This window comes from Bos indicus, chromosome 6 (genome assembly GCF_029378745.1).
Source record: "Bos indicus isolate NIAB-ARS_2022 breed Sahiwal x Tharparkar chromosome 6, NIAB-ARS_B.indTharparkar_mat_pri_1.0, whole genome shotgun sequence".
NCBI lineage: Eukaryota > Metazoa > Chordata > Mammalia > Artiodactyla > Bovidae > Bos > Bos indicus.
The window spans coordinates 6,681,662-6,698,061 of NC_091765.1; the positions used below are offsets into that span (position 1 = coordinate 6,681,662).

Consider the following 16,400-nt stretch of genomic DNA (forward strand, 5'->3'; position numbering starts at 1 on the left):
AAAATGAAGAGAGAAAAACTTAATAAAATTCTAGACCTGCTCGATTTTTCTCTTGGTCTAAAATGTGTAAAAGATTATTCTCTTGGTATGAGTAGACAAATAAGGAAATAAAAACAGACACTCGACTTTAGACATTCTATTATCTGATGAGAAAATAAGACATAGAGGAAAATTCATATGGATTTCACATTAAATGGCACAAAAATCAACATGACCGTTAACAGTGGTAATATTACTTAATGACATTTTAAACTTGTTTTTGATAGCTGAAAAGTTGTGAGCCTTTGTTTTTTCAAAAAATTTCAATTATAGTAACTACTGAAGTTGTGCATCATCGAATATGTTTAAAGCTTCATTTTCTAATTAAGCTGTACACTTTGCTCCATAATTTCAGACGGCTGTGTTTCTCTCATAACCATCTATGTGCCTGTTTTGCCTGCTTGTTTTCACTACATGGAAAGAACTCACCTCTGTTCTTTCCACAGGGAACGTGATGCAAACAGAATCAATTACATGTATGCTCAGTATGTCAAAAATACCATGGAACCACTTAATATCCCAGACGTCAGTAAGGACAAAAGATTTCCCTGGACAGTAAGTAACCTGCTTCTAGACTTGGAGCTTGACGGCTGCTTTCCTATCGGACCTGCTCTGTACTAGTTACTCTTAACCGAAGGACCGGCTCCAGAATTGACTCTTTGGAAGTGATCTGTGCTTGTCCCGATCTGAGGAAGGGAAATAAAACAGCTCAGAACATCTGTTCAGAGGTGGTCAGCAATACCTACGTATTTTTCTCTGTACTTTTTGTCAGTTTTTTAAAAATGTATTAATGAAATATCATTAACTTTGAGGTAGTTTTACTGTTACCTACGTAATATCAATTGACACTCTTTAGATAGTATTTCTAGAGTTCCCGAGTTTGTCTTCAAATATTAAGTTCCATATGGCTTGAGTGTCTGTAACTGGTCATCTACCACAGTGAACAGCTTGTGAAAAAACAATGAGTATTTGTTTTTCTTGACAGCACACCTACAAGGGTCAGTTTCTCAGACATTGGAAACTTTAGGTTCTAGTATGTTCTCTCATCTGACTTAAGAAAAGCATTGCAGTTGGAGGCAGCTGCCTTGACTTTGTTATTTGCATATCTAGGAGACCTTTTTAGGACTGTAGCAATATGGACAATAGAAACAGTGGTAAAACTAAAGAAAGAGACATTTGTAACATGTAGAATCCTTGGTGGTGTAAAGATTCTGATTTCTACCCTTCTTATTAAGTTACTTGAGACATATACTACACAGGGATAGTTGGAACTCAGTAAATATTTTGCTTAGTACTACTGTAAGTTGCTTAAACTTTAAAATGGAAAATAAAAGAAATATAGGTAAATAAAATGGAAAATAAGAAAAAAATTAAACATAGGATATTTATTATTTTTAGTAAAGACTGTTTTTTATTGCATTTATATGAACTTCATTATAATTTGTGCATTTTTTACACTCTGATGTTATCTCCAGCTAATAAAAGATAAGCGTATTAATAACTTCATATGTCCAGTATGGTTTGTATAGCATCTAATGGGCAGACAATCTGTTCATAGTATTTAGCTGTTTTGCTTTTCGTTTCTTTGTTTAGAATGAAAACATGGGAAATATAAACCAGCAGTGCATTAGAAGTTTGCTTTGTACACCTATAAAAAATGGAAAGAAGAACAAAGTGATAGGTAAAGCCTTTTCATTGACCTCCACTCTGCACTTACTAAAGAAAAACATATATTCCTAGAAACTTCTTTCCAATGTAAATTTAAGGACTAAAATATGGAAAAAAGATGAAAATTGGAATGATAAAAGAATTTTGAAATAATTTTACCTTGGTAAATGTCGACAAACATTTGTTAAATATCTTGTTAAATATGATATACTTTTGTAATTATAATCCTGTTTCAACAGAGGTTTTGTTTAAAAATGATATGTTGAAAGTTAGTAGACTGAGGGATATCAAATTGATAATGTATATTGTTTTAAAGCCTCACATCTTAGTTTATGATTTTTCTTTTTTTGAATATGTGGTTTAGATTGTAGATTGTATTCATTGAATACTCCATGTTTTCGGCACCCGGGATAAATCAGTGAATAAGTCAAAATCCCTGCCTCAGGGAGTTTACATGCTTACATAAAGTTTAGTAAAACATGTCTACTGCAGGAATGGTGGAAGAAGGCATTCTCAGAAAAATGAGATGATGTTTCCCGTTACTGACATATTTGTTTCTTGGCACTGCAGGTTATATTAAGAGTCGAAAAGAAAATTTATATGCCAATTATGGCTTCCTTGGTGGTTCAGATGGTGAAGAATCCACCTGCAATGCAGGAGACCCAGGTTCAATCCTTGGGTCAAGAAGATCCCCTGGAAAAGGGAATGGCAACCCATTCCAGTATTCTTGCTTGGAGAATGCCATGGACAGAGGAGCCTGGCGGGCTCCAGTCCGTAGGGTTACAAAGAGTTGGACACAACTGAGTGACTAACACATGTGTGATTGATGCTGTAAAAATAGCGTGAACTGTTAAATATTCCCCCTAGAAATTGAAATAAAGGTTAAAACTTTTAAATAAAAACCCTAATGGTGCAAAACTTAGCTGTATAAATTTACCTTAAAAAATCTGATTAGTTTCCAGGTTGAAAATCAGTTTCCAGAAAAAAAATTTCTGGTTAGTTCCAAGATTTGACTGTAATTTTATTAAAGAAGAGTATCAGTCAGAAAGGTGGGGGAGGGAGGTATTGTTTATGAAAGTGGGCAGTGGGGAGACCAGTACTAAAATCGCCTCTCCAGTTCTGTCCAGTAGTCTGGGAACTTTGGCCCTTTCGTGGAGATGGGTGTGGAAGGCTGTGTCAGTGTACAGGCTCTTCTGACCACTTGACGAGACCAGCACGCGGGTGGCCATGCATGCAACAGGTGGTTCTGGTACTTCCCAGTGATGCCAGTTCTCCTCCTGGTGTGCATCCTTGCTTTGAGACAGATACACCGACTTACACCTTGAAACAGCCCACCAATCTGACTTCCCTTGTTCTGATTATTTACTTTCCAAGATACGTTAACTCATGTGAGGAGAATGCCTCCTTCCAAGCCTCACGAATGCAAGGCTCGCTTTGCCAGTTGTTCCTTTTCGTAGATCAGTCCCCTGGACTTGAGGTCGTGGGCTGAGTTACAGGTGCACTACTCGCATTCCTGAGGCAGATCCAGTTCTTGTTGGTACCCATTTCTTGATACTATTCTGGTTTTATAAGTCAGTCTCTGAGCTGAGGTACTGTTCTGCACCCCAGAGAGCAGGAGGTGTCCTCGGCGTGGTAATCTGCTTTGCGAGCCTCTGGGGCTGGGCTCACTGGTAAATTGCCTCATCAGCCTCTTGGAAGACAGCCTGGTGACTCCCTGAAGGCTGTTCATCACTTGCACGCCTCTCAGTTCTCAGAGAAAAAAGGAGAAGCTAGTGAACTCATGGATTAGCTCTTTTCAAGAGTATCACTGATCAGATCCCTAACAGAGACCAAAAAACCGACCGAGGTGCCCTACGATATGACACTGAGTAAATGTTTAGTTAAAAGTTTATATCCTAGGGAGTTAGGTGCAAACTACATTGCAGATGTTATGCTTTTTGATAGAAGTGCAGAGCTTACAACAAGCTGCCTTGACCTTTGAAAACGTGAAATGAATTCCAGAAGTGATGCACCATTTATTAATACTAATATGTTTTGGTGAGAAGGAGGGTAGAGTGGCAGCTGGCCACATTAAGTCATGTCTTCACTTTTTCTCAGCAGCATCTCTTTGGAATAATTGGGAATGGGGAGTGGCTGGAGGAAGTTATAATCAGGCTTTTTCATCACTTTACACAAGTGATAAATAAGAGTCATTTGAGGAAGCACAGAGATCCCTGGATAGGAATAGGACTCAGGATATCCACGTGGTTCCACTCTCCGTTTAACCTTGTAAACAGTTATGGGCACCTTATACAACTAAGTCACACCCTTCAGATCCCTTCAGAATCCACCTTCTATGGTCCTGTCATTGTTCCAGACAAGTGAACAAGAAATGAACAGTACCAGCTAATGTAATCAGACTTCTGTCTGCATATATTTTGTGTCATTCTTATTTGATAACAAGAGTCAAAAGTAAGCAAATGTTGTTTTGGAGAAGGAAAAATTCCCTACCAATTAGAAGAAAGAAAAATACCCTAGTGAGATTTCTGGTGGGGGTTCAAGGTAATTCCAATAGGGAAAATTTTCAGTGTTCCCCACTGTCCTGTAAGTGGGGACAGAGTTCTGTAAGTGTGACAAAACAGAGAATTTGAATTCTCAAGTGAACTTTATATTCACAGATGTACCATGGAAAATAGCATGGTTGTAATAATTTTTCTTACATGTCACAGACCAGATTTTGCTATTATGTAATTCTAATACATAATCCCTACAGAGTTACATGCGGAAAGACAGATGGGCCCGTGTGTTTTTTGTAATCTTTCTTTCCTTCCTTTTTTTCCATTACTGACAATTAGATGAAATTGTAGACATTAGAGGAGTGCAGGGCCTGTTGTATCATTAATGTTTGCTCAGTGGTCTGGCTGATACAGAATGTTTCCACGACTTTGTTTCCAACACTATTAAGAAGCTCCTTTCCTCATGAAGCATTCATTTATTTTAACCGATTATTTCCCCTATTTATTAGATTACATTTGTCTTTTTCTTATATTTACCAGAAATACTCATGCCTATTTTCCATGTCAGTTTCAGGGCATGTTTTGAAGAAATCAGTTCCATTCCCATCCAAAAGGAAAAGTTGTTGAGAACATTTCCACTTTAGATAACTTACATTTATGTCTCTTCTTTTAGTGAAAAAGTGATGCACGTCATAGTGTTACACCACATGTTATTTGACACAGTGAAGTATGAGAGAGAAGTATGTATTTCTTACTGAATGTATTTTCTAAACTCATACTGTCAATTCTTTGCTCATCTATGTGTGGCAATATGATTCCAAGGCATAAGTAAATGCTGTAAAATTATCTAAGTTTAAATTCGACTTCTACTTAATTTTCTTTTTCATATTAAATTATATCATTTGGCAATCTATTCAGTTGTTTGTAAAAAGATTTGCTAGGGTTTTCCTAACGCAAACGTAATTACATTGTGCAGCGTCATACGTGGTACATGTTGCCTGTGTTGCTTACGGGATCCAGTTTTTCCCAGTTAGAGAACTGTAAATTGTGTTTAATGATAAGAAGCACTGGAAAATAAGGCTGTAGAGACAGTAATAATTGGAAGAAAATGAGAGAGAAAAAATAAAACTAGTGCATTATATCTTTAAATTATAAAAGTGAAAATCTACAGAATGAAAATAAACATAAGGATTATAGTTTCAAGAATTGATTGAAGAAATAGAAAAATAAGAGAAACTTCATAGTAGCCCTGGAAAACAGAGCTTACCTTTATTGGACGACCAACATTGAGGAATTTCTAGAAGATACTAATATGAAGTATATACTGTTTATAAGAACACGCTGTACACAAAATGGGCAAAATTTGAATAGAGATAACAATATTAGTATCAGAGAGGGTAGATTTTAAGATAAAAGAGCATAATGTACAGAATCACTTTGCATCGAATAAGTTAAATTCACAGAGGGAAGTGTAATTGTCATAAATGCCTCTAATAAGGTAAATAACATCATTGATATATAAAAGTCAAAGCTATTAAAAATACAAAGAGAAGTGGACAAAATGGTAGTCATAGTGAGAGTCTTTAATACATTTTTCATAAAATGCTAAATAGGAAAAAAGGAAACATTAGAATTGATTAATATAAAAAATGAAATGATTTAATTGGCATACATTTACTTTTATATGTCATAATTTAAAAACAAATTCCTTTCAAATATCCATTAGAAATTTACAAATACACACATACAACATAAACTTAGTCATTTCTGGAAAGTAGAATTGAAAACTACTGTCATGGATCACAGGGCATTAAAACTAGAAATGCATAATAAAAGGATAAATTAGAAGGGAAAAGCTCACTTAGGAAATGAAAACATTCTCCCAAATGTCAAAGAAGAAATCAAAAGTCAAAATGAAAGTATAGCATTTCAGAAAATTAGTGGTCACCTCAATTTAATATAAAAATGCAAGGTATAAGGTCAAAAATGTACTCAGAGATGTAGAGTTTTAAATATTTTGCTATTTTCATTGGGAAATAATAAACTAAAGAGCTGCTTGATGAAAGTGAAAGAGGAGAGTGAAAAAGATAGCCTAAAGCTCAACATTCAGAAAACGAAGATCATGGCATCTGGTCCCATCACTTCATGGGAAATAGATGGGGAAACAGTGGAAACAGTGTCAGACTTTATTTTTCTGGGCTCCAAAATCACTGCAGATGGTGACTGCAGCCATGAAATTAAAAGACACTTCCTCCTTGGAAGGAAAGTTATGACCAACCTAGACAGCTTATTAAAAAGCAGAGACATTACTTTGCCAACAAATGTCTGTCTAGTCAAAGCTATGGTTTTTCCAGTGGTCATGTATGGATGTGAGAGTTGGACTATAAAGAAAGCTGAGCACCGAAGAATTGATGCTTTTGAACTGTGGTGTTGGAGAAGACTCTTGAGAGTCCCTTGGACTGCAAGGAGATCCAACCAGTCCACCCTCAAGGAAATCAGTTATGAATATTCATTGGAAGGACTGATGTTGAAACTGAAACTTCAATACTTTGGCCACCTGATGTGAAGAGCTGACTCATTTGAAAAGACCCTGATGCTGGGAAAGATTGAAGGCAGGAGGAGAAGGGGACGACAGAGGATGAGATGGCTGGATGGCATCACTGACTAGATGGACAGGAATTTGAGTAGACTCCGGAGTTGGTAATGGCAGGGAGCTCTGGCGTGCTGCGGTTCATGGGGTCACAAAGAGTCGGACACAACTGAGCGACTGAACCGAACTGAATCAGGAAATAATGAAACTATTTCAACTAAGTGTTCATCTCACTCCCCACACTGCCCCCAAAATAAATAAATGAATAGGAAGAAAGAAAGCAGAGGAAAGAAATTGAAAAGAGAAATTTATGAAATGAAAAGGGATAGTACAATGAGATGATGGGCAAACACTAAACAAACATCCAACACAGATAATGAGGGAAATAGATCAGATCAGTCGCTCAGTCGTGTCTGACTCTTTGCGACCCCATGAATCGCAGCACGCCAGGCCTCCCTGTCCATCACCAACTCCCGGAGTTCACTCAGACTCACGTCCATCGAGTCAGTGATGCCATCCAGCCATCTCATGGAACAAGAAAAGAAATGTAATTATAGATGCAGAAAAAATATTAAAAGATGTTATATAATACACTGTACCAAAAAAGTGGTATGTTTTGATGAAACAAATTGTATAAAAATTGGTAATAACCAATACTAAGGAGAGTTTAAAATTTCTCATGGAAGTAGTTGAAAAAGTTATATTTTTTAAGTCATTAAAAAAAAAAAAAAAGAACATTACCCAAAGTAAATTCTTACCAAAGCAACCAGAGGACAGGAAAGGATGAAATAAGGTGAAGTATGGAAAAGGAAATAACAAAGTAACTAACAACATGATATGACTGTTAAGTGGAAAAACCCAAGAGAATCAGCTAAAGGTAGCTATCTCAAATGAGAGTTGCAAAAGTGCCTGGCTTTCAAATTGTTAAAGGAAAATAACTTGCTTACATGGCAAAACAAATTTGTTGGAAAATAATAATGGAAAAAAATCCCATTTTCAACAGTAACAAGGAATAAACTTTGTCAGAAATAGGAACATCTATGTGAGGAAAACTATAAAACTGTACTAGATAACTTGAAAATCTTCAGTACATGAACTGACAAAACATTTCCTGATGATAAGAATTTTTTTTTAAGATGTTAAGTTTTTGCAGATTAGGTTTTATTTCAATTTTAATACATGTCCTGATAAGGTTGTTTCTTAAAGGGGAAGGGAGTTCTTAACATAAAAAATTCATCTGGAGGATAACATATAAGAAGAATTATTTATAAAATTCTTCTGGAAGGATAGTGTAGAATAATCAGAGTTGATGGATAGAGAATTGTCTTATCAGAAATTAAAATAATGCTGTATAAGTAACATAATTAAAAGTATTAAATGTGTGCTCGAAAAGATGGCAAGATTGATGGAACATAATAGAAAGTCTAAATGCAGACCCAAGTCTAATATAATTTGTGTTGGTATATAATAGACTGTATTTCTGTTTCTAAGATGTTATTGGTTGAAAGACACCATTTTATGTACCTCAAAGAAAGAAAGACATGATTTCTGTTACACCATTACAAGCAGTCGATGAGAATGCAAATTGATTTCATAAAATTTAAATGTGAAAAAAGCATACTGTTGAAATAATATGAATTTATTTTTTGAGGTGACAATTTAAATTATTAAAGTATGAATAACTAAGTTTCATAAGAATCCAGTAGCAATTTCGGGGGGGATTAAGTACAATTAAAAGATTAAATGTGATAGAATGAATCTGTAAAAGTGCTAGAGGAAAATATTGGTTTATATGTAGTTTTAAAACAGGGAGCTTCTTTTAAAATCAAGACACTATAGTTGAAAACTTAAAAGATGACTTACTTGAGAAATTAAATCTTTTCTGCAGCGAAAAACTTCCTAAATTAAGATAATTGGCAAATAACAAGTGAAAAAAGATTTTTTTTGCAAGGTTGGTCATAAGGGTATAAAAGGGCAGGTCTTGTGTGTATATGTGTTAGTCACTCAGTCGTGTCTGACTCTGTGTGACCCCATGGACTGTAACCCGCCAGGCTCCTCTGTCCATGGGATTCTCTAGGCAAGAATACTGGAGTGGATAACCATTCCCTTCTCCAAGGGATTTTCCTGACCAAGGATCCAACGCAGGTCTCCCGCATTGCAGGCCAATTCTTTACTGTCTGAGCCATGAGAGACCACAAGCAGAATGTAAGAGTTGACGCCCTGCTCTGCCACAAAGCCAGAAGGAAAACTGTGGTTGCTACATCTGACCTCTGGAATTACAGAAAAGGAAACCTCAGTGGATGATTTGAGAAACTACCCAGTTCCCTTCAGCATAATTTCCAGAGGCCTTCAGTGCCTACTAGCTGTCAGAGCTGCTGTTGTAAGCATGTGAAATAATGTCTGTACAAGTACTTTGTGAACTAATAATATTACGTAGCACTGATATTTTATTATCCAGCTCTGCTACTTCTTGGTTTTCACCTAATATGTTTTTGAATATTTTATTTTATGGTTATACATAGTGATTGATTTTGGCTGGTGATTTTATTTTATTTTTGGTTCTGCAATAACTACTTTGTTTTTATATATAAGTGCTTCTGATTTTATATCACTTGCTAGTAGATGTGGCATTTCAAATGACCAGCTTTAAATTTCATTACTATGCTCTTCATCCACTCTTCCACATCTTTAAGAAATACATTGTGCAAACTATCTGTAAATGGGTCCAAGCTTTACATTTTCTCAAAGAACCCTGTTTGTTATAAACCTTTTTCTTCTTCATAGATTTTTTTCCAACTTAGGTATTTCTGTTTAATAGAGTTAAATTTTATCAAGGGTATAAAGAGATTAATGAGATTATCATGAATGCTCTATAAATGTGACTGCTTTCAGAGAAAAATCAAAGTATATTCCTAAAGGGATCACTTGCCCTCTCGCCTTTTCTTACCCTGAGCGTTACTCTGTGTCTGCCTGTCTGTCGAGGCGGGTCATGACACAGACACATGCTCGGTGTTCTGCCCTGAGCTGTGGTCGGCACAGCCAGCTCTCACTGTGTGTATGCTGAATTTGCCGTTGTAGTACCTTTCGATTCCTGAGGTATTAATTAATACCACTTACTGGGCTTCCTCGGCGGATCAACAGTAAAGAATCTGCCTGCAATGCAGGAGCCACAGGAGAAGACACGGGTTCCATCCCTGGGTCGGGAAGATCCCTTGGAGTAGGAAATGGCAACCTACTCCAGTATTCTTGCCAGGAGAATCCCATGAACAGAGGAGCCTGGCAAGCCTGATTGAGCCTTAAGATTCATGCGGTTGCAAAGATTCGGACACGACTGAGCGACTGAACTGAACGGAGCGATTAAACAACAATGTATTCATTCAAGGACTTGACTGAGGCTTATGATTTGAACTGTTGTCCTGGAAAGAGTTCCTTTACCTCGGTCCCAAGCCTAGCAGACTGCCTGATGACCACATCTCAGCCTCACCGGCTTGTCTTTTCCTTTCCATACATGCAGTCAATCTTATGAAGTGACAAAAAGAAAAATCCTGTTTATGAAAAGTGGCCATCAAGCAGGAGAAAACTTAGTAAAAATTGAAAAGCAGTTACATTGTGATATGAAGATAAGGAATGTATGACTCTCAAGAACATGTGATGTGGGAGATAGCCAGATGCCTTCATAAACAGTTCCATGTTTATAATTTGGGGATTCACAAAGGTTGGAGGACATAACCCTTTTGTTTGCACTATACATGGTATGTGGTCTTAAAATGACGAATGCTGATTTATTTGAGTAAATGCAGTAATGCCATTTACTCAAGGTTTTTACTTGCAGTGTCCAAATTTTAAATTTTTCTTCATAATGGAATCAGTGTTAGAGAAGTAACCTCTGCAGTGGTAATACTGATAAATAAGGATGGCTTTACTGTCTAAAATAGAAAAACTCTCACAAACAAAGAGCAAAAGGAGGATACAGATAATTAGTAGTGTTAAAAACAAAGTGCACATCAAAACTACACGTGCAACTATGCATCATTTCAGACTCTCTGAGATCCTTTTGTGCTCCAGGAAGAAATAAGAGATAGCAAACCACAGTCTTCATGGGCAAGACTGGGTCAGAACTGCAGTCTCGCATCCTTTCATTAACTTGGTTAACATTTTTTGAGTCCTGCTGTGTGCCAGGCCTGGCTAGCTGAGGAAGTGTAACTGACAAATAAAATCTCTTAAGACCGAGATATGTACAGTCGAGAAAGAGAGACAGAAATAAAGCTCCCCATGATCCTCCAGGTGATAAAGTTAAGGAGCTAGGAGAGGTGTCTGCCTCCCCTGGGGAAGTGGGAGGCCTCTGGGCGCTCCCTGTGAAGGGCACGTAGGGATCTCCTGGGTAACAGGAAAGAGACTGGGACCAGCAGAAAACTATAGGCAGAGGTGTGGGTGAGCAAGAATAAGGTGTGGGTCAAGAAACTGCCAACAGTCATCAGACGGGTAAAAGGCACAGGGCAGCTGCATGGTAATAATCTGGTCTTTGAGGCTAAGCTGAGCTGGGGTTTCAGTTTTAAACGTAAACACCCTGGAGCACATGACTTAACCTTCCTGAGATTCTGTCTTCATCTGTAAAGTGGATGTGAGCACCTTTCTCAATGTAAGTCATACAGACCAGAGTCCATGTGTGTCCTGAAGCACAGAGCACCGCACCTACTCTGCAGTGGGCACGCGATGGGGGTCTGTGTTACGTACGTAGAGGCAGAAGAGATAGGACGTTAGAAACACTGTTCCCCAGAGGTACAAGGTCATCAGACTCCTCGCAGAGACCCCTTGGGATCAGAGCCCCGTAGAATGAGTTCAGTTAAGATTTGACATCGTCTTCCATTTATATATACCATGTGTTTGACTTTCTAAGAAAGGCCAGGACTTGGGAGGTTAGGTTATGATTTTCTTCAAAGATTAATTCTGCTCTTAGACCTAAGTAAATAGTCATCTCTACGTGCATGTATTTGCAGTATCAAAAATGATTGGAAATACTCTCCTGGATGCAGAGGTACATATTTGAAATTTGAGACTGTCTCTGTGAACTGTTTCCTACATTGTATTTTGTGGATAATTGTGTTTTTTAGCTTCTGATTTCTCAGTAAGGAAAGGCAGCCTGGGTGACCCAAAATTCTGATGTGCATCAAAATTGTTCTCTTGGCAAGAGTACAAAAATCCAATTAGTCTCCAAAGGACAAATTGTCTTTGGGGATTCAACTGATATAAAATTCGTGACAGTATCTGGAAGAAAATAGTACTCTAGGATTTTTTTGAACATAGACAACATACATTTAGGACTGTGTGAAATGAGTTTGCATGTAAATTAACTCAGTTCATTGTTCTAGCTTATATTTGTGAGGATCCGTTTGCGTATTTGGAGATGGCAAGCATTCCTAAGAGAAAAGCCCTAGACCTCTGGGGGTCTGTGTTAAAGTCAGTGCATGTTGTGATTATGAATAGTAACATTTGTTCAATTTCTTGAATTATTATAGGGGTTTGCCAACTTGTTAATAAGATGGAGGAAACCACTGGCAAAGTTAAGGCTTTCAACCGCAACGATGAACAGTTTCTGGAAGCTTTCGTCATCTTTTGTGGCTTGGGGATCCAGAACACACAGATGTACGAAGCAGTGGAGAGAGCCATGGCCAAGCAAATGGTCACGTTAGAGGTGGGCTGCCCCTGCAGGACGCCTCAGGCTCCCTGCGAGCACTCTCGGCCGACCCCTCCCTGCGGCAGCGCTCGGTGTCTGTGACGTCACTGCGACCATACGAGAACCACGTGCTTCCTCTCTCCTCACTTAAACAACCGAGGAAACTGAGGCCCAGCATACTTTAGAAACTTGTCGAGGGTCATACGACCACATCAAAGCTCAGGCCCCGGGTCCCTTCTGTCCTCTGCTTTCTCGGCCGAAAGCGGTCCTTAGATCTTAGTGAGGAGCCGCTCACACTGATGATAGTCCTCCGTGCCCTGTCCTTTCTCCATTGCCTGAGCCTCCCTATCTCTCCTCGTGAGCAGCTGTATTCACACAGCAAAAAAACAAAACCAGATATCACAAGCACTTAGAATCAGAAATGAGGAAAAGGGAAAACTTCCACATTACAGATTTGTGGATCTTGAGAAAATTCTGATTCAGTAAGTCCTGGGTGGAGGCTGGGAATCAGTGTTACTACCAGCACAGCCCCGCTTTACCCCCACCAGGTGATTCTGAGTGTGAACTACTGGCCTGGGGACTGGCCTCAAACCTGACTCCCTCCCAAGCAGATTGCGCCTACCCACCTGGGCCAGCCTTCTCCAGATGTGTCTCACTGACTCCCTGAAAACACTTTGTGTAAGATGGAAATTTCTTACATCATAGACCAGTCTAGGGAATTAGACTTCAGAAAGGGCATTCCTTAGTCATTCATACACTGGTGTGAAATATAGTTTAGTGTTTGCCTACTTTTAGCCAGTAGAGATCAGTAGCAATCAATGTTTGAGTTATGGATTGTAACTTTTCCTCCACCCCTTAATAAATAAGAGCTAGAAAGATATGTAAGTCAAGATTTACCAGTAACCAAGATGGTATACTTTCTAATGTGAATATAAAACTCTAAATAGTTTTAGTAAAGTACTAATATAAGAGACTTTGGATTAGAAATCAGTAGAAATCTGTTTCAAATACACACACACACAAGTATACATATATTTTAAATTAAATGTATGCATACATATACATATATACAATTTTTAATACAATTTTTTACTGTTTCCATGACTACTGAAGAATTGACTCTAAGCCAGCTATCAATTAGAAATTAATCTCTTTTTAAACATACTTCCTATTTGGAAAATTTCAAACATAATGCTGAAGTAGAGACGATAGCTAAGGAGCCCCCGTGTCTTCATTAGCTGTCCTCAGTTGACCTGTGGCTACTATCATTCCATCCATACTCTAGCCCACTTCTCTGCACTCTTCTTCCTTATTAATCCACTGATTACTTTGAGACAAATCCCAGGTATAATTTTGTTCAAACTTTCTGAATATTTTCCCCATTGAGATTTGCTTCTATTTTTACACTATAGTTTTATTTCAGTTAAAAATGAGTACTTCTACTTTCACTTAGTATACCCATTTTCCAATTTCAATTCATTATAGGAAATCGTATCTGTGATCACCAAGTTAACCTTGAAAAAATTTTCTCCCAAGGCATTGGATAAAACCCAGGGACATAAATGCCTTATGTTTTCTTATGACAGGGAATTATTTTCACCTAGAAGACATCAGTATAATGACAGTAAAACAACAGTAAATAGCTAACCTTTATCAAAGGCTTACTCTGTGTTCTAACATGCATTAACAAAAGTTAATCCTTACAACACAATGAGTGTGGTGCTATTTTTATCTTCAGTGTGTGGCAAAATTAATTTTTTAAACTTAGCATGTCATATTATTCCTTTATTCATTTGTCCATGTTGCATTGCATTGGTTTATAGTAGACTAGTTCAGGGTCGCCGTCTTAGCCTTCCTCAACAAACCACCTCCCTAGTGTCAACGGCAGGTTAGCTGTGACCCGTCAACTTCACGGCAGCGGGAAACAGCAGCTCTGCGGTTCCTTAGGTTTCCTAGTGATTAATGCTTCAAACAGTAAGACAAGTCACATGTATTACCATAGTGTAATATTCTGAATCACAGTACATAGGCATATTTACCATTTGGCTTTAGATTTGTAATTGCTTACAATTTTAAAAACTAGTTAAGGAAAGCTGGTTTGGGCCACTGAATTACTTGACTTGCCATTTAAAGTCTGAAAATGAGGTACCTTTTTATCACTGACCCTAAAACTTTAAGAGATTTTAGTAAATCTGTGTTAACTCTGTCAAAAAGGAACTTTTAAAAATATTTAATATGATAAACAATTTAACATATAATCACTACCATGCTTTAGAAGAACATCTAAAATATTATCCCATCATTTGGAGTTATTGGTTTTGAAAATGGGAATTAATGATTCACATGTTAAGTTATAGGAAGATAGTAAATCTGCCTTACTATCTTCTTGTAACTCCACTAGGATGGTGAAAAGTGTACAAGACTAGGAGATGAAAGCTGGGTCCCAGGCCCTCTTCTCACTGGGTGTGAGCTCACAGCCAGATGATGAGAATCCCTGAGCCTAGGTGTCCTGTGCTGTTAACAGATGAATTTATAGGCCACTTCTGCTCTTCTCAGTTCTTGAATTCTACGAGTGGAAAAGTATCCTTAAATCTGTCTGACATTTATCTCTCTGCTATGCAGTTTTTCCTTACGAATTCTGCAGTGGTTACAGGCCTCATCCAAGAGCCACTTCCAGACTGCTTTCTTCCTAAATATCGACATTAAAATGTCAGCTTATGCAGAAGTCTTTTATCTTGATTCAGTACACCAGTAAAATAACTAAAGTCAGTATTTTTGTTTAAGAAAAGCAACACAGAATTTTCTGCCAAGTTTGAGCTGATAGTGTGACTTATAAATAACGTGTTTGTTGTATCAACGTTGTCAGAGGAAAAGTGACAGTTTTCTTTGAACACAGGGAGTATAACTTTCTGTTTCCATAAGAAGCATTTGAATAAAAACCTGAGATTTTCTCTCTGTTGAAGAAAGCAGAAAAGAAAATACAATGTTCTGAGGAGTCTAGATACCTCTGCAGGAAGGCTTAGGAGAATCCCAGGCTTGAAGTTGTGGTCTGTGTTGGGTGTTCCTCTCTTGTCTAACATGCATTCCTTCTGTTCTCACCCCATAGGTTCTGTCTTATCATGCTTCAGCTGCAGAGGAAGAAACCAGAGAGCTGCAGTCCTTAGCGGTAATCCTCCTCCTCCTCCTCTTTTGTAGAAATGACTAACCAGAGGCACCTAATTAAGACGTAGATATGCTTCTCTCAGGGCAGCTGCTGCTGTGGGTAGTGGTCCCCAGACCTTTAATTAAATGTGGTAAATATTTATATGGACATTTATAAAAAAATCTAATCCTATTTTCTTGCAAGGCTAGAAATTCACTGATAACACAGAGCAGATGATAACATTGTATTGATTTTGTAACACATTAAATGATTCTGATATTTTCCCAATAATTGTTATAATCTTTACATCTTTCTTAAGTCAAAATTAAATTTAGTTTTTGGTTCCTGGGGAAGTGTGGACAGGGGATTGCAAGGTGGTGGTGTGGTTCGAGTACTAACAACAAAGATTTTATAGCTTGTTACTGATAACGTACTCTGCGTTATTAGAAATGGAGAATGGTTTTAATTTCAAACCATATGGCTTGCAGAATGTTATTTGAAATTGGGTTCAAATAAGGTCAATTCCTGAATTTTTGCAAAGTTTTTTTTATTTATTTATTATGGATGCTTTTATATAACAAGCATCTATCTTATTTAGGATGCTAGGAGAGAAAAGCACATTGATGTGTGTCTTGATGTGTGCCCCAACTTGATTGAGATTGCCTTGGTTGAGGTTAATGGAAATTCAAAGCACTTAGGCACTGATAACCAAGCCTGCCTTGTGAGTTTACATTCATGTGAGACAATGTAAAGTGTATGTGAGATGTCGTGGGAGTGAGGGACCAATGAGAG

At 37.7% G+C, this 16,400-nt stretch overlaps 1 protein-coding gene across 3 annotated transcripts in view; it reads left to right on the forward strand.

The window, feature by feature from the left end:
- The window catches only part of PDE5A (phosphodiesterase 5A), a 149,201-nt gene that overhangs the window by 79,814 nt on the left and 52,987 nt on the right, over positions 1-16,400 (forward strand). For all 3 annotated transcript variants that reach the window (XM_070790797.1, XM_070790799.1, XM_070790798.1), the window contains exons 8-11: positions 486-594; positions 1,633-1,720; positions 12,309-12,484; positions 15,573-15,632. In XM_070790797.1, coding sequence (XP_070646898.1) covers positions 486-594; positions 1,633-1,720; positions 12,309-12,484; positions 15,573-15,632 — 433 coding nt within the window. The remainder of the gene's footprint in view (positions 1-485; positions 595-1,632; positions 1,721-12,308; positions 12,485-15,572; positions 15,633-16,400) is intronic.